The sequence below is a fragment of the Rhinolophus hipposideros genome (assembly GCF_964194185.1).
Source record: "Rhinolophus hipposideros genome assembly, chromosome: 20".
NCBI lineage: Eukaryota > Metazoa > Chordata > Mammalia > Chiroptera > Rhinolophidae > Rhinolophus > Rhinolophus hipposideros.
The window spans coordinates 9,725,070-9,746,943 of record NC_138066.1 but is presented as its reverse complement, the minus strand read 5'-3'; the positions used below and the strand labels follow the sequence as shown (position 1 = coordinate 9,746,943).

The window sequence follows — 21,874 nt, the reverse complement described above, 5'->3', positions numbered from 1 at the left end:
GGTGGTTAACCTTTTTTTGTGTGTATTACTCGACGTGGCCATCTTTGGCCTGCTGCATGTGCGCTGCCTTCCTCCTTGTTTCAGGCTTGGAGATTCTGATAGACTCTGGAGGGCTCCATACAGCAGGCTGGACTTTCTGCAGCATAACCAGTGTCTGCAGCCAGAAGGGTTTTGAGGGAGGGAGAAGAGTGTTAGCGGTATGGAGCATTTTATAAAGTCTCACTTAATTGGGAAAACCTTTTGAGCGCTAAAGCTTAATCTTAAATTTCTTTTGAAAGTGGAATCTTTCTAAAATATATACATACATTTTCCTACTTTGGTTAACAGAATTTACTAAGCCTTATCTAATCTTTTATTTAGCTATTTCATTGTTATGGCTGAAGCCAGTTATTATATTGTTCCAGTGGATATAAAGGTGTGTGTCTACGGCAGGGGTTCTTAATCTTTTTTTGTGCCATAGACGCCTAAATAGGCTGGAGAAGCCTATGGACCCCTTCTCAGAATAACATTTTTAAATGCATAAAATTAAATAATAGAATTACAAAGGAACAGATTATATGGAGAAACACTTACCTAAATATTAAACTGACTTGTCCATTAATATGTGCTTCTTTATTAACCCATTAAAGAAGGAAGACCTAGGGGCGAGTATATAAAATGTGAGTCCTTTTGGGGTCTATAACTCATTTTCAGTGAGCCCCAAATATGGAGTAAGAGATGCAAAACAGATTGTCTTTATTGTATATTTTATTATAGCATAGCATTCAGGCAAAAATTTTTGAACTGATACATAATCATATTCAATATGATCGTTATGCTTCCTACTATAATTCACCTTTCTCACTTTGTTTCTGATTAGCTTCCAGGAAGCTCGGGATGAGCTAGTTGAATTCCAGGAAGGAAGCAGAGAATTAGAAGCAGAGTTGGAGGCACAGTTAGTACAGGCTGAACAAAGAAATAGAGACTTGCAAGCTGATAACCAAAGATTGAAATATGAAGTGGAAGCACTAAAGGTAATTGTGGCAGTAGAAGCTGGTATCTAATGTATTGTATTAAAATGAGAAATACGTTTTTTCAGGGGGAGTCTTAAGAGCAGCAGGCAACAACAACAAAAAAACAATAAAAAGGCTTAAAGTGAATTTTTGACATGAACTGTTTTCTTTCATGGAACCATGGAAAAGGTGGTTTAGAGTTTAGGAGTTCACGTAGAAACTCTGTAGCTGTCAGTTTTTTACCTATAATGTTCTTAGCTTATAATATTATATTGTAGTTCCTATAATTTTCAAAAGCTGTGCCTTATTATTTGTTTTGACAGATTACCTCATTCTGTGGCACTTAGAAATTATATTGGTTTGAAATACACACATTTATTTCATTATTCATTGTCCCTTTAGTTTTGGAGTTTAGTTTGGATTTTAAATGTCCTTCTAAAAAGGAATTTTCAGGATGAAAAGATTTAACCCCTTTTGCCACTCTTCATCACCTGCCTTAGCCAAAAGCTTGGAGAGTTTCCATGTTTGGGGAAGGTCGGGGAGGGCGTGTAAGGAGTAGGGAATTTGAACTCTGTCAGTCTACTTTGTGTTTACCCTGGACTGCATTCATCCTGAGAACCCACAGGTTCCCGCAAACATTTGCGGTTTTTGAGGCAACGGTTTCATTATTTTACTTCTTTTCAGAGAGATCATTAGATTTCTTTCTGAGAGGAGAATGGTTGACTATTTAAATTTTATACGAGTGAAGGCACTTAGAATGAACGTGTCATTGTTTTTAAATATTGTAAAAACGAGAAGGGATACCATCAACTCAGATTATGGGTGAATTCCTTGGATTTTTTTTAATGCGGGTTGAAAACTTGATTAAAGAAAACTATATATTAATGATGCATACTTTTCTCCCTATACCCACACCTTCAGGAGAAACTAGAACATCAATATGCGCAGAGCTACAAGCAGGTCTCAGTATTAGAAGATGATTTAAGTCAGACGCGGGCCATTAAGGAGCAGTTGCATAAGTACGTGAGAGAGCTGGAGCAGGCCAATGATGACCTGGAGCGAGCAAAAAGGTAAGTGAATGATGTGCAGTTTGTTAGAAGTACCAAAGTTGACAATCAGTGATTAAAATACATGTCTTCAGGTTCAACCTACCACCTAGATCTTAGTTCCAGAACATTTCCTGTTGGTATTTCACGTCACCTGAAACGCATTGCACTGAAACTAACCCAAACCCGTAATCTCCCTGGATATGCCCTTCCAAGCTTTTCTTTCCATTTTTCTTTTTCTCTTCTGATTTCATGTACCATTGTTGGTCCTGCTGGTGTTTTCATTAAAACATGTCTCATTCATTCCTCTATCTTTCCCTCTATGGCCCCAATACCACCACACCTTTTGTAGGTCCTCACATCTTATCCCTGAATTCTGCAGTTACTTCCTAGCTGATCTGTCTTTACATTTTTACTCCTTTCTGTTCTCTTCTGAAGTATTTTTTGTTTTGTTTTTTTAAATTAAATTTATTGGGGTGACATTGGTTAATAACATTATATGTTTCAATTGTACAATTCTATAATACATCTTCTGTATATTGCATTGTGTGTTTACCACCCAAAATCTAGTCTCCCTTTGTCACCATATATTTGACACTCTTACTTTCTTCATCCTAGCCCCACTCCTCCCTTCTCTGGTGACCTCCATACTGTTGTCTGTGTCTGTGTATTCTCTTCTCTTTTAATGCTGACTAATGAATTTTCTCAAAATACTGCTTTCATAATGATTTTGCTGAACAACCTATAATGGCTTGCTATTACTGTTGTCAGGCTTTCATATATCTGTGAAATTAGTTGTTTTCTTAACTGTTCCAAACTTAATTCCTATTATTTTATTCCTATTACTTTATTGTCTGACATTTCTTTCCTTAATATTTGAGTGACTCTTAAATGCATGACGTGATGCTAGAGTTGAGGATACAAAGATAAGCTAATTAACGCCCTGGGGTGTTACAGGTGTGGACAGTCCATGTGATAAATACTCCAGTAGAAAGAATACACAGGCTGCTCCAGAGCACAGAGAGGGGAGCAGCTAAAGTACCCTGGTGGGGTTGGGAAAGCTGAGTCTTCAAGGAGAAATAGAAGTGAACCAGGTGAAGAGAGAAATACAAAGACAGAGAGGCAGGAAAGTGTGTGAGGTATTAATATTTCATTTTGATAGAAGTGTATAGAGACAGTACAAGATGAGACCGGAAGGTGGTTGGGACCAGGTTGTGAAGAACCTTGTGTGCAATGTTTGAAAGTCATTTTGTAGACAATGGGGGGCTCTTTAAGAATTTTTTAAACAAAGGAGTAATATCAGATTGTGATTTAAGAAGATAATACTGAGGAATTGGATTAGACAGGAGTTGATGTGAAGACTAGGAGTAATCCAGATGATAGATGAAGAATTAAGCCAGGGGCAGAAGATGGAGGAGAGCAAATGGAGCTGAGAGACAAAAATTTTGGCTGTTGACAGGACTTGATAAAATTGGACATGGCATTGTAAGTTCTAACTTGAGGTTAGGGAATTTATATCTGTAGCACAGAGCACGTAGTGGGAAGGGGGACACATAGTAGGTACATGTTAGTGTTTGTTGAATAAACGAGTAAGATGAAAAATGCAGGAAGAAGTAGGTTGGTAGGAAGAAATTAAACGGAGTGGGACCCAGGACTTTGTGTTTTAAACAAATTCTTAGTTATTTTTTACATACTCTAAAACTATTGAAAAGTTTTCTGATGGCGGTTGGTTGGCTCAGTTGGTTAGAGCGCAGTGCTCATAACACCACCGTCGCCGGTTCGATTCCCACATGGGCCAGTGAGCTGCACCCTCCACAACTAGGGTGAAAACAGCGATTTGACTTGGATCTGATGGGTCCTGGAAAAACACACTGTTCCCCAATAAAAATTAAAAGAAAAAAAAATAAAATAAAAAACCAGGTCTTAACTGGAGGTGGGCGCCAAAATTAAAAAAAAAAAATGTTTTCTTCCTGAAAATGTGTAAACTTGATTGTATTGTATTTAAAATCCAGTGGGGAGATAATAAATTGTATAATAAGTAGCCTTCCTTTACGGAACTTGAAGGAATTTAGATGGGAATTTAAGAGTAAAGGATATAGTTAATGGCCCCAAATGATAGTAGAAACACTAAATGCCACCAGAGGTCAGAGGAGGTGAGATCATTCTCTTTCAACTGGGCTGGGCTTTCTAGGTCAGGAAATGGCTTGAGATAAACTGACAGTTTCCTTTTGTATTAGCTGTTTGCATGTTGTTTATTTAATTCATGGATTCTACTTTTTTTTTTTTTTTCTAGGGCAACAATAGTTTCTCTGGAAGATTTTGAACAAAGGCTAAATCAGGCTATTGAGCGAAATGCATTTTTAGAAAGTGAACTTGATGAAAAGGAATCTTTGTTGGTCTCTGTACAGAGATTAAAGGATGAAGCAAGAGGTAAAATTATAACCTAAACTTGACTGTTTACAGCCAGAGTTTTAAGCTAGCTTTAGGATCAACATTTTAAAACTGTAAATTTATATACTTTTGTCAGACACTGCTAAATTCTTTTAATCTGTTAACTTACTTAGATACCTATATTATTATCCCTTGGTATTACTATCCCTATTTTATAGGTCAGAAAACTGAGGTACAGAGAGTTTGCATTTTGTCCAAAGTCTTAGGCTGTTTTCCAGAGCCTAACCACTACCAGTGTGCATACACTCCTTGGTTAGTTGGGCTTTTTCCTTTTTGCTTCTACCTGAATAATTTTGTGTTATGTACATAATAACATTACATATGTGCACGTTATACATATAGTGAACATATACTTTCCTTTAAAATTCTCCTTTCCTCTTTTTTTCTTTATGCATGGTGGAATGCAAAATATTACAAAGAAGAAAATAAAAATCATTGCCAATTTATTTATCTTGAGAGAACCCACTAACAATTTGGTGTGTTTCTTTCCACTCTTTCCTATGAGTATATATAAACACACCTACCGTGATTCCCCAAAAATAAGACCTAACTGGACCATCAGTTCTAATGCATCTTTTGGAGCAAAAATTAATACAAGACACAGTGTTATGTTATGTTATGTTATATTATATTAAAGACCCGGTCCTATATTATATTAACATAAGACAGGGTCTTATATTAATTTTTGCTCCAAAAGACGCATTAGAGCTGATGGTCCAGCTAGGTCTTATTTTCGGGGTCATACGGTATACATTTTTTCCTTTGTATTATTGGGACTGTACTATATATACATGTACATTTTTTCTATTCTGTTTTTCACTCCTGAATGTAGTGAATATAATCCATGCCATTAAAAAATCTTCTAAAATAAGTTTTGATAAGTGTTGTATAATATTCTATGTATGTTTTATTTGATGGGTCCTTTTTTATTATTTGTGGTTAATTTTTTGCTATAAATAGTTCTGTGAATAGCATCCTTGTACTTAATATTTAGGAAAATCTTTGATAATTTCTTTAGAATAGAGTCTTAGAAGTGGAAAAGGCTGTATACGTCTTTAGTGGTGATAGAAAGCACACTGCTAAATTACTTTTTAGATAAATTGGTACTTTACACTCCTTGTCACAGGGATTGAGTGTCCTCCTCACACTGTTAAGTAGCATTGTGAATAATAAAAGTAGATTTAAAATTATTTAAAAATCCATTTGAAAGTTGAAAATTGGTATCATTGTGGTTATTATTTTTGACTATTGCAAAAGTTTATTTAACAAAAACGTTCAATATGAAAATGTACATGACCCAATTTTTATATTGTAGTAAAACAGGTGCTATGGAGAGGGGACATATGGAAGCAGTTCATTTCTCTGGTGAACAAAGCCATTCTTTATACTTGCTTCAAAGCTTCTAACGTGATGCTACTATTTCCTTGAAATACCACCTTTTCAGTATTGTTCTGTTGCCCAGTAGTTGCCATCTCCACAGGTTCATCTGTCACAAGATTGATAAAGGGACCAAATCCCCGCAATATTCCTTGGACATGTCTGCCACCATTTAATTTCAATTATAACTTCTTGCCCATAAATTGTTTCAAGTTGGGAGAGTGAACTTTGCTTATGTGCCTACTCAAAGGCACCATGCTCGAGCTCAAAGATACCTCCAAATGGAATTCGTGGCCTCCCTCACGCTCTTGTGGTAGACCCCCGCGTTTTGTTATCATTGTTTTTTAATTTGTAGTTCTTTAAACTACTTGTGAAACTTTTTGTCAGATGTTTAAAATTTGTTTTCTCATGTGTTTCCTTTTTTTTTTGAACAACTTCATTTGAAGAACTCATAATTTATATAGTGTGTAAAAATAACACTATATTTAAACTTTCAAAAATGCATAACATAAAATTTACCATCTTACCCAGTTTTTAGTGTACAGCGCCGTAGTGTTAATTATATTCATGTTGTGCAACAGATCTCTAGAATGTTTTTATCTTGCAAAATTGAAAGTACAGTATACCCATTGAATAGTAACTACCCATTCCCCACTTCCCCCAGCCCCTGGCAACCACAATTCTACTTTCTGTTGCTATGAATGTGACTACTTTGGATACCATCTATAAGTGAAATCATAATATTTGTCTTTTTGTGACTGGCTTATTTCACTTAGCATAATGTCCCTAAGGTTCATCCATGTTGTAGCGTGGACTATGCCTCTATTTAAGGCTGAATAATATTCCATTATATGTATATAACACATTTTCTTGATCATCTATATGACGATGGACACTTGGGTTGCTTCCACCTCTTAGCCATTGTGAATAATGCTGCAATGAACACAGGTGTGCAGATATCTCTTTGAGATCCTGCTTTGACTTCTTTTGGATATGTGCCCAGAAGTGGCATAACTTTGTATCCTTTTTTAACATAAGCAAGTATTTTGTGGGCCGGTTGCATAATTGGAAAAGAAAACATTAATTTTGGGTTGAAAATTCAATTTTGAAAGCAAGAAAAATATTTGCAACTATTCTACTTCCTTTCTAAAACAAAATATTCATAGTGACAATGAAAAATAACCACTTTAACAAGATAAAAATATACTTCATTGATTTTGCAATACTCAAACTACATCATGTTAAAATAAAAGCTAATAAGTTGATATTGAATATTTATTTTTGTGTCATATGTTCACTGAGTTCTACTTTGGATTCTGCCCTATTTCTTTTTGCATATGGCATAGATCACTGTTGTCTTAGGTTATAGCACCTTTTGGTTATAGCATTTTAAAAATTCTAAAAGATCATTTTGACAGTAGAGTTGTCATTTTTATTCCCCTAGAATAAAAATTGTTAAATAGGAAGTTCATTTTTGAGAAATAGTAATTTAGGAAGAATGTCTTTATGGCATTTCAGGTGTGACTTTGCTTGATATATTTGCTTCCTCTGGTGAGTTTACTACCTTTTAACCTATTACAGATTTAAGACAAGAACTAGCAGTTCGGGAAAGACAACAGGAAGTAACCAGAAAGTCGGCTCCCAGTTCTCCAACTCTAGACTGTGAAAAGATGGATTCTGCTGTCCAAGCATCACTTTCTTTGCCAGCTACTCCTGTTGGCAAAGGAACAGAGAACAGTTTTCCTTCACCAAAAGGTTTGCAGTGTCTTCTCTTTTTAAACCTGTAGTAGATTATCAACTTAAGTGTGTTTGCCGATGATGCAGGGGTTGCTGAAGTTGAAGCAGTAATTTTAGCTTGAAAGTTGTTTAAATCTAGCACTGTGTGAAGAAGAAGGAATTGTCTTCTAGGCCACTCAGACATAGGAAACAATGAGATCATGGCTACATTTAAGACAAGAGCAGCTTAACATACTGAGATTTAAAAAAGTTAAAGGTTTTTAAGGAATGTTTATTTTTAAAAATAAAAATAAAAAAGAGCTGATCTCTATGAAATGGTGTGTCTTTAATTGAATTGTATTGATATAATGCCTGTTTCCAAAAAGCACTTAATACAACTTACCATAAAAATACAGATTTAATAATAATTTAATAATACCTAAAGTACAAAATTTGAGGAAAAATGAGATCCATAAATCTCTGCCAAGGAAAGTATAGCAGTTTATTTATATCACATTGGGCACCTGTTCTACGCCGTGCATTATTCTAGATGCTAGGAGTATAGCAGTTACTAAGACAAAGCAGTTACTAAGTACTAAGCAGTTACTAAGGGATAGTTACTATCCCTACCTCCCATGAGATTACATTTTAGAGGACAGGACTATCGACAGCAGCACAACAAAAGCATTTTATGTGCTGATTAGCACTTAATCAAAACAAAAAATCATAGCTAACATTGAGTACTTACCATAATAGGCATTTTTAAAGTATATTTGCTAATTTAAACTTTACAACAATTTTATGAGTTAAGTGTTATTATTAGTTCCCTTTTACATACAGGTAACTTACTCAAGGTCACACAGTTATTAAATGGCAGAGATGGATTTGTATCTAGCAGTTTCGCTCAAGAGCTCTTAACCATTATCCTATATTACCTCAAAAATAAATTGAAGAAATGTGCACAATTGAAAACTTTTGCTGAGGGGCATGGAAGAAGACGTAAATAAATATGCTAAACACCATGAGTCTGAATGGGAAGACTTAATACTGCAGTATTCATTCTTCCCAAATCAATAATCTAAATTTTTAATAAAAATTCTAACAGGATTTTTCAAGTTGGCAAGTTGATTTTAAAGTTAGTCTGGAAGAGTAAATATGCCTGAATAGCCAATAAAAATATGAAATAGGTTAGTAACAAGAAGAGGCTTTGCCCTTCAAGATACCAAAAGGATAGTTTAACACTATAATAACTAAAGCAGCATCTTTCTGGTGGAATGGACTAATAATTGAATGGAACTTGAAATATATAGGGAATTTAGTGTGTGGTTTTAGTGCCGTTTCAGATGAGATAATTCTTTCTCACTAAGTGTTATTAAAACAATTGGATATCCATCTGAAGGGAAAAAAATTCAGATATCTGATGAGTTAAATGATCTAAGTGTTAAAAAGAAAATTAGGAAACCATTAGGAGAAAACATGGGGAACATTTTTATAATATTGAGGTGAAGAAGCCAAAGGCTTTCTCCCCAAAACACAAAGTTTAAAAGATAAATGTCACATTGAGAAGTACAACATATACTATGGTGACTATATAAAGGGTGACTATCTACAATGTATAGGGCACAATGTACAATGTGCCCTTGCCAATTGATTAAATAAAAGACAACCTAGTAGAAAAAAGTGCAGAGGATAAAGACATGATATCCAGAAGGAGAGATGGAAATGACTAGTTATTAAGGAAATAAAAATTAAAACAAAATGACTATCAAATTGGCAAAAAAAAAGATAATGTCTAATATTATCAAGGATACCACCATATAAATTGCTGATATTGACATAACCTTTTTAGAGAGTATTGCCAAATACCTGTTAAGGTGAAAAAAATGGGTATATCCTCTGACTCAGCAGTTCTATTTTTAAGAATCTTTTCTTCAGAAATACTCCTAGATGTTTTAAAGATATGCTATATGTCCTTTTAGCATTATTTGTAATGATGAAAAATTGGATATAATCTAAATATCCATCAATTAAAAATAAATACATACATAAATAAATATCCATCAATTAGAGAATGGTTAAACATATTTATGGTATCTCCACTTTATACTTTTTATCCATAGTTTGGTATAATATGTATATTGATTGTTCACGTTGAGTGTGTACTGCTTTGTAATAACAGTGAACCCAAACGTAAAGAGAATTGCATGCGTAATCACTTGTGTTTTATTTTCCTCTAGCTATACCAAACGGTTTTGGTACCAGTCCACTAACTCCTTCAGCTAGGATATCAGCACTAAACATCGTGGGGGATCTCTTACGGAAAGTAGGGGTAAGCATTCAATTATTTATGACGAGGTGTTTCAACTGCCAAGGTATTGAATTATTTCTTAGTTTGAAGTGAGGAAAGAAAAAAGGATACCTTCCTGGGCTAAAGGCTGTAATTAAGCTGAGAAGCAAAAGCATCCAGTGACCAGCTGAGACTGGTCCAGATAAATACCTCCAGGGTGGGGGCTTGCCGGGGTCTCTGCAGAAGGTCCTGTGTGCTGAGCTCTTAGCTTCCCACTGGACATTCTTTGTGTCCCCCACTGCTGTTTCTAAAACACCACAATTCCTCCATTTTTCTTCTAAAATACTTCCTGTTGTATGTCTAATACCGCCCTCTAATCCTGTTCTTTGCTGCTGTCTTCTTTGATCCTCCTGGTGATCCCTGAGCCTTTTCTTTGTAGGACTTGAGCATTGGCTCCTGGCATAACTTTCTACTTGCAGTTGGGCCTGTCTTACTGCTCCTTGGCCACCTCAACTTCAGTGCCATCTCCTTGGCTCTAACCTTGTATTCCAGAATAGTTTGGCTTTTGAAATATTAAACTTGTTTTTCTGCTTGTTCAGTTTTTTTCTCTGTATAACACTCTTTGACCTTATCAAGAGAGCTCCTTTTTTTTTTTTAAAGTGATCCCTTGTTTTCTACTTTGTCACTACTCCTCCATGGTCCCACTTAACTCTGTTACTGTTGGTCATAGTCTTTTTGGCCATGGAGGAGACCTGCAGTCTGGATCAGTCAAGAGATTGGATGTCTCCTTTCGTTCATGTAGAGCAGGGGTGTCCAAACTGTGGCCCGCGGGCCAACTGCGCCCGCAATTCATTGTTAATTGGCCCACAGCAAATTCCCAAAATACATTTAGTTTACTTAAATAAACCAGGTGAGGCAATTCGTACTTCACCTCGAGTGAGTGGCCCGGCTGTTTGTGTATTTTACTGCATATGGCCCTTGGTGAAAACTGTTGAAAAAAGTTTGGACACCCCTGATCTAGAGCATGGAAACAATTATATAACGGTGTGGATTTAAGCCACTATAACATTAGCATTTCTAGCATTAGTCAGTTTACTTGTTTCGCTCTGTGACTTGAACCTCTCTCTTCAGTAATCTACCCTTAAAACTTCCCTCTGTCCACCACCACTTCACTTAATTTTTTGAGATAATTTTCTGAAAAAAGTATTTGCATTATACTTTATACGTAGAAGAAATGAGAGGCCAAGATACAAAGTCCTATGTTTATCTTTTCTGACTCATAAAATTATTTTTAACCACCAGATTAACTCTAAATCTGCATTTAAAAGTTACTATAAAATATAATGTGCACAAGTCATTCATACAGTACATACTTTTTCCTCACTCTTAAGATAACCATTTTGTATCCCATTTGTTCTAAGTGTTATGGTGTTTACATCTATAACTTGAAATGTTGTGTTTATTTTTCTGTATCTTGACTTACCAACTTTAAGCAAAAAGATGAGGAATTTAACTTACAGCCTCCCAATTTTTTATTTTTTGTTCTTGTTAGTTCTTGTTGTAATTGTAAATACAAATCCTCTATTTCTGAATTTACTATATCTTAATTCTTTATTGTGTGTGTCTGTCTCTGTCTCTTCTTGAACTCTCCATTGGTTGGTTCTGAGAATTGAAAATTAGTCAATAGCATCTATAATATTATGTCCATGTACATATTACTATGTAATTCTAGAGGAGGAACTGGCCTTTGGGATCATTTTATTTGTGCTATTCAACAGATGGTTCAAGGATTTTGTTCTTTACCATTTACTCAAAATCATACCGTTTTTTTCATATTTGTGTCAGAGCTGACGTGTGTGTCTTTTTCTTTTTTCCTAGCATTTCTAATTACCCTTTTTCCTTGTGGATGGAAGAAATACACTCTTTCTTCGGAATATCTCATAGCTTCCGCTTCTTGTTCACTCTTTACTGGAAGCTCTGATGTACATCTAGGGCTGCTGTGCCGCTGTCACCCTTGAATTTCTTATATACTCTAGGATTAGTTCTGCCCATTTCTGGACCCCAACTTGTCATCTTTCTTTGTTCTTGTTCGTTTTGCTTTACTACCTTATGTAATTTATTCAGAAATGGTGCATGAAAGTTGAACTTGGAGTCCTTGCATGGTTTACCTATTTAGCTGACAGTCTGACTTCCAAGATGTCATCAGAACTTTTGGTCTGCTGGTGTCTGCCACTCCTGCATGCTTTTATGAATATTTTATTTTCTATTTCTTCGCACTACTTTGTCCACTGACTTGAACTACTTGGAAGCCTCATCCTCACTCTTGCATCTTCTTCCACTGAGAAATCAAGGCCAGCTGATTAAAATTTTGGTTTTTTTTCTTTTATTACTTTTCTATTATTACCCCTGTTTATAGCCATTTTTCCTTTTTATTTCAGTGGTCGAAGTGTCATATTCCTGCCATGGCTAATTTTGTTCTTCTGTGCTTTGGATCCCATTCCTTCCAGCCTTCTCATCTTCATGTCTCCTGCATCTTCTCCATTTTTTTACTCCCTATATGTTAATATTTATGTATTACATATTATATACACACTTTTTTTTTTTACCTTATAAAGCAAACATAAAAGCAGCTATTCTTTCCTTTTACTCTAAATTTCTCTTTAGCCATCATCCTATTTCTTTCTTCCCTTCACAACTAAGTTTTTTGAAAGCATGTCTGCATTTATTGTTAGCACTTTGGACTGCATGCACACTCCCGACACATCCTGTTAGGGGCTCTGTTCCCTGTTCACTTCACTAAAATTGCTCATTGATGATCTTAGCGCTGTCAAATCCAATGGACTCTTTTCTGTCCTAATTTTACTTGAAACATTCAACACTGACTTTTTTTTTTCTTCTGGAATACCTTCTTTCCTCTGCTTCTTTGATGCTGTGTCATGTCTGCTTCCCACCTTCCTACCCATTCCTCTTTGTCATTTTGTTGGGTCTTCATCTGCCCACCCTTTCATTGTTGTTTTTATTCATTGCTCTGTCCTTAGATTTCTGATCTTCTTATTCACAACCATGGTTTTGTCAACTATCTGGTGTAGGTATCTTCTAAATCTTGATTTCTAGGCCACTCTTTTCCCTCGAGTGCCAGACCTAGTACTTGTACTTGGGTGTCTGTCTCCCCGATGTCTCAGACACAGCTTGTGCCTGCTCTATGATAGGTGCTTAGTACATATTTGAATAAATGAATGAGTGTCTGGAATATAGGAAATTAATGGCTCTCAGTTTTTACTGTGTATTTGTATATTTAACATGTTGCTGAAATGCTTACTTCAAGCTTATCCTACAAGGTCGTTACCTTTTTTCTTTCTGTTGTTATTTTACTAGGTTGTTTACTAAGTACTTTTGTTATTATAGGAAAGGAGAAGAGAAAGAAGTTTGTTTTTGTTGCTGTTTCTTAACAGCTCTGATTGAAATTATTGGGGGAGGATTCTCAGTGAATATATTATTTGTGGATACTTTATGCATTCCTAATCTCTTGATGTCATGGATAATAAGAATGGACTATTTTTTTGTCTCCTTTTTTTGGTGGGGAGAGGGGTCAAAAGTGTTCATGGGAGAGGGAGAATTGGTGGTATGTGTGTGTGATGGAAATAGATGAGGAACTCCTGTTCTTTTCACCTCATCTGTTTGTAGAACCTGGCACTGGCCACGTGTCATGGTGACAGGTGCTAAGAAGGGCACCCAATTTAGAGGTAAATGCTAAAGGGCTGGTGTCATTTTCAGGTGAATTATTTAATTATAGACAAAGGGTATCAGTTAGACATTTACATTGTGTTCTCAGAAATAGAATAGCTTTTAACTTCATGTGAGATGTTGTAAATGCTCTCTTATTCATTCCGATGCAGCAGAAATAACTAAACTGAAGTTCTATGGAAATAAGAGCTGCTTTAAAAAAAATTCTCAAGTGATGTTTTTGCATTCTTTATAGTGCTTGCTCCGAAAATACACCCACACATAGCCACACCTACCCCTAATTAGCCAACTAACAGTCCACAATTCAGAAAGAAATAATGGGGGGGTCAAAAGATCTGGGATCCATCTCTGATTGTGCCGCATTTTTCTTAGTTGCGGGTGAGGATTACATATGTATCCCTCAGTAATACTGAGAGGAATACGTAAAATATTCTGAGCTCATTAGAAAGGGAGTCAGCATAAACATTTTCTCTTTCTGTTAGAAAGGTGATTGATTATGGCTTAAGTAACCACCATCAACTGAAAGAATAAGGTTTGAGTCTTGAAATAGAAATGGTTTGAAATGCAAATTTTTATGTGCAGCTACTGTTTTGACAACCAGATCATTCCTTCTTCCTTTTGTAGGCTTTAGAATCCAAGTTAGCAGCTTGCAGGAATTTCGCAAAGGACCAAGCATCACGAAAATCCTATATTTCAGGGAATGTTAACTGTGGGGTGATGAACAGCAACGGCACAAAGTTCTCTAGATCAGGACATACGTCTTTCTTCGACAAAGGGTAAGTTTTGGAAATTTTAAATAATCGAGTAGTAAAGTTGTACATTATTAAGTGAGCTTATTCAAGCTTTCAAAAGGTAAACTCAGTTTGATAAATCTATGTGAAGCCTGTCATCATTCAAATCTCAGGGCGCATGAAATTTGTTGTTGCCGTCTAGTCCCCATGGAGTCTGTTGCCCTGAGAACTCAGACTCTGAAGCTCTGTCTTGGGAAGCAGACTCGTGACAGGCAGCAGTGCTAGGCCCTGGGGATTAAAGATGCCTGTGATGTTCTCAAGGTACTTCCTGGCTAGTAGACTTTCCTGGCAAGTATTTTTAAGCATAGAAGAGAACATTATAATCAAGTATATGTGCAAACTCGGCAACAAACCTGTCTGAAGATTTTAGAAAAATATAAAACCACTGGTTCAAATATAGTTTAGGAGACACAAGTTTTGTGTGATGTGAAGATGGTGTTTGGGGAATTGAAAATTTTAAAAAAAATTGACTTAAGATTGAAGCAGTGATACATCCTTAATGCAAAAAGATTTCAGGTGATACAGAAGTTTGTAAAGGAAAAAGTAAATGTTTTCTTTTCACACTATTTTTGCATCCTTACATTTATTCTCAGGCATGGAAAATCTTTCATGTATCTTCTATATGCTTTTAAAAATCAATGGGATTATACCTTAAAAATTGTTCTGCAACGTGCCTATTGTGACTTAATATTGCCACTCTCTTTTCATGTCAGTACATACGATTCTACCTCAATTTTAAAAAAATAAAACATTGCATGGCTATGCTCTTCTATGGGTGTGCCTTAATTTAGATAACTAGTGAACAAGACCTGTGGTCTTGCGGATGCTGACAGTGTTACCTAAGGTGGCTGTTACTGGAACAGCAGCTGAGGCACCATGGTCTCTTGCCACTGTCTCTGCTTTCAGTCATAGAGGCTGTTCATTCCTGTGCTGTGAAAGGAACACAGATAACAACTCTAGAAATGTTCACAATTTCTTGTATAGGTTCTGCTTTCCTCAATAACTATGGCACATTTATGGAGGACGCGAGTTGGTACACAGTGCACTCTAGAAAGCTTCCTGCTGCCCACCCTTGTAGAGTGGAGTGTTCTGGTTTCTCTCCCATTAGAGAATTCTACCTTGAAGTATACGTGTTTCATTAAGGAGCGCATTCTAAAATGTCAGTGTATGAATCAGAACTTTATTCTAACCATTGGGGTTCCTCAGGGGGAGTAAGTATAAAATTAATTTTCCTCAGGTTTAGGAGTTTCAGGCAACCTTGAGGATTGCTCATTTTTATACTGTAATGGTAAATGCAATAAATAGATAGGAATTTGACATTAGAGTTGCCATTTACCCCAAACAATACAGGGACAGTCTAGGGGTAGTCTTCCTGAGTGTTGGAAACAGTGCCTGATTATTTTTTCCTGCAACTTGTAGTTACCTGCAATAGTAGTTATTAGTCTTTATCTGGAATCATATTTCTTGCCTTGGGCACCTTCCGACGTGAGAGGAGGCACAAACCAGAAATGGACAGGTCAGACAGATGGCTTTGCATTTGTAGGGAGTCCAGGAAACAGTCACGATGAGGCAGGGGGAACGTGGTCAGTTCAGGCTCGCTGCTCCTGTCTGCCTTCGAGACTGGCTTCCACTTGACCCGACCCAGAGCATCGGGGCACCAGGGGGCACCAGGGCAGTCATAGCCCAGAGGTGAAACCATCCTGAGAGGAGGGGGATTCAGAGTAACCTGGAACCAGCAGTGGGCCTTGGGCGCTGTCAGGGAGACCCCTGTCCCCGAGGGGCGTCCTGGGTGCAGTTGTAGGCTGTGTTTCCTGAGCTGAACCTCGAGGTAGTTGTGCTTCCCAGTGGAAACAGTTCCAGGTGATATTTAGTTTTGGCTTAAATAGTACAATTTTTTAATTGTACTGTTTCTGTTAAGAATTAAATATGCTTTTGTGGGCTGGTCTTTCCTCAAGTGTTTAGTTTATATGATAAATGGATTGTATATACACACTCAAATATTACCCTTCTGCTTGAGTTATATTTGTCTAGTTACCATATTCCTGAGAGTAACTCTTCCATGGGGTTTGCTGCGTCCTTACTTTCTTGCTGTTTTGCTTTGATTCTGACTTCCGGCTGGCCTGCCTGGCTTTTTGCCTCTGGCGTTTCTTCCTGCAAACCTACTTACTAGATAAAAACCATGATGGCATGTACCAGCTGCAAAAGGAAGGGGGGAATATCCCAAGTCCCAGCTCCATTATTAAATTTGGCAGGTTAAGAGTAGAAATGCCAGTTCTTTTAGAAGCATAGCTTGTAGTTTCACCATGAAAAAATAGTTTGTTTAAAAAAGTCTTTGGCTCTAGAATGTGCCTGCCTCACCTCTCACTCCTAAAAACAGTGTAGATAGCACTGTCACTATAGGTTTACTAGTGCTCCTAGAGACTTTTAGGAGCGTTGTTTTTGGGAAAGAGTCAGTTTGTGTGCGGGTGCATATGTGTGAATGTACATATATATGTACCTAGCCCTCCCACCACACTCAAAATCTTCAGAGGCAATGAGGCCTTAATACCTAGAACAACATACCTTATCATATATTACTTTATGGGATTTGAAAATATTCTATAAGTTCTGGTTATTTGAAGGCTTCCTGGAATCAGGATTTTATCTAGTCTGTGATCACCTCTGCTAGTTTCTAAAATATGACTTGCTGGGCCTGCTTCTCAGGTGTTGCTCTGTTTCCTCCAACCACTACTAGGCCTTCATGTTACTCATCTAAAAGGATACACATTCATGTGCAATATAGTCACTTCAGTTCTCTCCAAAACATTCTTTTTCTTCACAGCTGTTTAGTTTCTTATGTATCACTCTTTTGTAAGCCAGCCTGATTTTTGAGCTGCATGTAGGTAGGTAGGCAGAGTCTAATTTTAGGGCACAATGTGTAAATAGTACTTGTATTGCTGTTTAATGTTTTTTCCTTTTTTTTATTAGGCAAGAAAAAGTCATATTTCCCACGTTGTTCATGGGTAACTGAATTTGTTTGCTGTGCTCTTTTTCATTCTTTCTCAGTGTGGTGGAAAATACATTAACAAACTGGTTTTACTAACTGCATGGGGCTGACTCTGCTTTAACCAACTTACTACCCATGAGTGAGCTTTCAAGTTCCTGTTTGACTTGACTGTTTCAGCTGTGCAAAATAAAAACAAATGAATTGTAGTGGTCCTGGGCAGTTGTGCATAGCAGGCCTGCCTGGTGGTGCTGCTGGTGTAGGGTCAAGAGCTGTAGTGATGATTTTAGGAGTCTGGGGAGGTCAAGGGTCACAGGCAGGCCCTGGGATCACATTTGACTGTCTGTGGGACTGGGATTCTTGTTATCCATGTACTTGTTTTCTTAAAGCGGGCACTGATTACGGAGCCTTGCGGTGCGGGGATTCTCCCCTCTGCTTTAGCTCTTGTTTCCCAAAGTACATTGGAATAGTAGATGGGGATGTGTATAGATCGGATCTGCCTTACTTTTCAGGAAGGTACATTTCAGTTTGCAGAGCCTGGGCCGAGGGCTGTAGCTGCTCTGAGCTTCCATTTACCCATTTTAGGGAGACGGGGGTCTGGAGTATGTCTGTCTGCCTGTTCTCCTGAATTAGCTCTAGTCCACTCTCGTCCTTTTTTTACTGCCTTCTCATGTAAATCCTTTGGTACTTTGATGGATTTAGTGTCCACACTTTATCTCTGTTGTGTTCAATTTATGGTCCTGCTTCTTTGCCCCTTTTCACTTCTGTTGCCATTTTACAACTGATCTTAGTTCCTTTTCTCAGCTGGATTCTCTATTTTTCAGACTCTTTAAGTAGATTTTGGTGGTAAGGCCATGAAATTTCATAGTTTCTGGAACCTTTTTTACATAGAGAATTCCCAGATCTGTATTTCCATCCCTTCCATTCTCTCTCGTCAGTCCTGTGTTGTCCACTAGGACATTTCCCTGCAGCTCTTTAGCTGCTCCCTGAAACCAATTGTAGTGAGAATGGAGGTGTTTCTTCTCTTGGAAACCTCTTCCCATTGCACAACTTTGCAGGTCCCAGAAGGGACCTTACCAGACTGACAGTCCTGCCTCTAGGGTCAGCTTTCTCCTCCCTCTTTCTGGTCTTTTACTTCCCACATCTTGAAGAAGAGAGGTGCTAGGTGAGACCCTAGCAGTTGAAATTACTTAGGTTTTTTTTATTTTTAATTTTTTATTGGGGAATATTGGGGAACAGTGTGTTTCTCCAGGGCCCATCAGCTCCAAGTCGTTGTCCTTCAGTGTAGTTGTGGAGGGCGCAGCTCAGCTCCAAGTCCCGTCATCATTTGCAATCTTAGTTGCACAGGGCACAGCCCATGTGGGGATTGAACCAGCAACCTTGTCGCTGAGAGCTCGTGCTCTAACTAAGCATGTGGCCGCCCACTGGCAGCTCAGCAGCAGCTCGTTGTCTTCAATGTAGTTGTGGAGAGCGCAGCTCACTGGCCCATGTGGAAATCGAACTGGTAACCCAGCTGTTAAGAGCTCACGCTCTAACCAGCTGAGCCATCGGGCTTCCCATCTGCCGAATTTTGTGGGCTGTCTGTAGTACAGCTGCCCTGCCCTGCTCCGTGAGGCCAGGAATGTGATGTTCACATGTTTAAAGCTGAGGTTTGTGAGGCCTGCCTAGTTCTCCCTGAGGTTTTAGCAGAAGGAGGCGTTGAGACTCTGGGACGAGTCAGACAAATGACAGACGGGGCTTATGTGAGGGCTGCAGTGGCAGCAGGCTGTGGCTCCTGCCCTCCGAGGTGGCACAGGCATCTAGCCTTGGCAGAATAGGGAGGGATGATTTGAAGGTTTCAAATGTGATGAGGCTCAAATATCAGCCCCCCAAAGGAAAGGGAATATGTGGGGTGTGCTTCACTGAGGCAGGAAAATGTACAGCGGGGAGAAATTACATGCGTCAGAGCCCCTCCTATAGCTCTTGGCCTATCTGTGGGTAGCTTGGTTTCAGACTCGAGATCTATGAGGTTAGTTTCTTCAAAGTAGTCGGGCCATTTGTCAAGTCTCGCTGCATGCCTGCGTCTCTGAGATAGCACTCACCTCTTCAGTGTACGAACCAGTTATCTTTGTGGGGCATGCGCGTCTGCATTTTGTGTAAGAGAACTTCTCTCCATGAGTCTATGCTACACTCCCTGGGCCCTCTGATGAGTGAGTTGGGGGGACAGAGGTGGCCAGGAGTGGTGCAGTGTGGCCCCTTGCAGCTGGCTGCATCTCCCAAATAGCTAGTGGGACAGATTTTCCCAGGAAGTTCTTCAGAATGGAAAGGCTGAAGTGGCTTCCTGAGAGAGGTTCCAGGTCGTGTACTCACTTCCTCATTGCTTCCCGTGGCTGCGCTGCCAGGTGGGTGGGGTGGGGTGGGCTGCTCCTCATCACTGGCCGTGGGTGCTGGGTCCTGCTGTAGGCCCTTGCGCTGGGCTGGGCTGCTTGCTCAGGAGTCTGCGCAGAAGCCTACCCATCCAGCTTTGCTTGCTTAACAAAGTTACTTTCCCCCCCTCAGTAAGATACTCATGTATATTGTAGGGGATTTAGAAAACAAAAAGTGTAACGTAGTAAATCAAATTTTCCCATAAGCCAGAGGGAAGAAAAGTAACTACTGTTACATTTTCCTTCTGTAATGTGTATGACTTTATATACGTGTGTGTATGTGTATGTGTATCCCTGCACATTCCGGATTTAGCCACATAGATAGTAATGTCTGTCTGTATAAGGGGCTGAAGTCTAGAATCTACTACTTACTTTTTTTTCTTCACTTCATTGAACATACACAGTTTGTAACCTTCTTTTTCTACCTAGCATTAATTACATTCTGAATATTTTTACATGCTGTTAAAGCCTGTGGAATGTGTTCTTAATGGTTGTATATGTTTCATCGTTTAGTTGTACCAGTATTTAGTTAGTTAGTTCCCTATTGGCAGACATGTAGACCTGCTCTGTGGGGGAAAATCCGAGCTGTGGCTGCAGCGGCCAGTGTGATGATGGTGCCGAGAAGGGAGCATTTAGTGTCATCACCCAGCACCACTGAATTCTCAAGTCTAAACAGCTGACACTTTCTAGGCAGCCAGTCTCCCTGGCCATCAGGATTGTACTGTGGGCCAGGAAGAGGAATAGTTTGAGAGAGCAAATGAATTTCCTGCTGTGTGTCGATTGGTTTTAAATGACAGTCTCTCTTTCTCTTTTTCCTCCCCTTCTCTGCCCTGGTCACCCCACAGGGCAGTAAACGGCTTTGACCCAGCGCCTCCTCCTCCTGGTCTGGGCTCCTCACGCCCGTCGTCCGCTCCGGGTATGCTGCCTCTCAGTGTGTGAGTGCCCAGTCTCCAGGTGGGGGCTTGCCCTCCTCCAACAGCCCAGGACACCCACGCCTCACCCTTCGGTGCCTGGGCCCAGCTCGTGCCCCTCTGGCTGCCTCTCCGTGGCTGGCAGAGGGCAGGCTGCATGCCGTGGTGGCTGCTGGGCCGCTGCCCAGCCCCAGGACTCTGCGCGATATCAATACCGGCTATTTTCTCTTTTCGCCGTAGTGCCGTTGGTTTCACATGATTGCACTTTTGTGGGTCACAAGGTGATACGTGTATTACTTGGTCACTGGATGCAGAAGTACCCATTCATCACACCTGCCTCCTAGCCCTTACCCTGCTGTACTGATAGGATTTAGTTGTATTTAGGACACTGCAAATCTTCTAGAAGTTCTCCCACAAATCAGGTCGACGTGTGCCCTCCTGAGCTGCCACGCAGGCATCGTCAGTGCCCATGATCATGTGTCGCCCAAGTCCACCCCACACAGTTTGGGCCTGTTGCTGGCAAAGAGTCAGGAAGCTCACTGGATTAGGGAACGTTTTCTGCACCTTCTGGTTTCACTGTGGCAGTTAGGATTCCCCTGACTCGCCCCCAGAGCAGCGGAATGCCCGTCTGAGCCCCAGATGGCAGGAGCCTCGGGGGCCTGGCTCCACACAGGGCTCGTCTCTGTGTCTTCTCCTCCGTGGGCCTCAGACGAGGGGTGGAGGCTGCGGCAACCTCCTCGCCAGCTTTCTGGTCCTTCAGTTAAATGACATCTTCATCTTTTTTGGTTTGTCTTCTGAGGGCCTGTCCAGTTTTGTTAGGAAGGGTGGAGTGGCCTGATTTTAGGGCCTGGCTGGTGCCGGCTCCGGGGGGTGGGGGGGGGAGCAGATTGACCGTAAATGGCTGTCCCTGTACATCCTCTGATTACTCTCATGCTGCATTTACTGTTTACATTTGTGTTCTTGTACATAGGTTTGTAAACATTCTTGCCTAAGATATTTGTATATAACTTGGGCTTTGTAGCTTTTATTTATTCAGACCGCATATGGCATGTTAATGACTTATGATGGTGTCCTACTCTGGGCAGCTGTATAGGATCATCATGTGGTTTAAAAGAAAAGAAAATACTTCCCCTCAGAAAAATCTTTTAATGTGGAAACAATAAATTTCACA

At 39.2% G+C, this 21,874-nt stretch overlaps 1 protein-coding gene and 1 pseudogene across 5 annotated transcripts in view; one reads left to right on the top strand and one right to left on the bottom strand.

Moving 5' to 3' along the window:
• NDEL1 (nudE neurodevelopment protein 1 like 1) overlaps positions 1–21,874 on the top strand; it is a 30,087-nt gene extending 8,213 nt beyond the window's left edge. For 2 of the 4 annotated variants that reach the window (XM_081028957.1, XM_081028958.1), the window contains exons 3-9: positions 860–1,013; positions 1,914–2,062; positions 4,332–4,468; positions 7,448–7,621; positions 9,820–9,911; positions 14,238–14,389; positions 20,638–21,874. In XM_081028957.1, coding sequence (XP_080885083.1) covers positions 860–1,013; positions 1,914–2,062; positions 4,332–4,468; positions 7,448–7,621; positions 9,820–9,911; positions 14,238–14,389; positions 20,638–20,731 — 952 coding nt within the window. In that variant the 3' untranslated portion in view covers positions 20,732–21,874. Of the gene's footprint in view, positions 1–859; positions 1,014–1,913; positions 2,063–4,331; positions 4,469–7,447; positions 7,622–9,819; positions 9,912–14,237; positions 14,390–17,371; positions 17,407–20,637 lie in introns of all 4 variants that reach the window. The other 2 variants (XM_081028960.1, XM_081028959.1) reach the window with 2 other exon arrangements.
• On the bottom strand, positions 5,872–6,123 carry LOC308489240 (small nuclear ribonucleoprotein G-like; annotated as a pseudogene). Its single transcript has one exon. The product of its transcript is annotated as a small nuclear ribonucleoprotein G-like (transcript).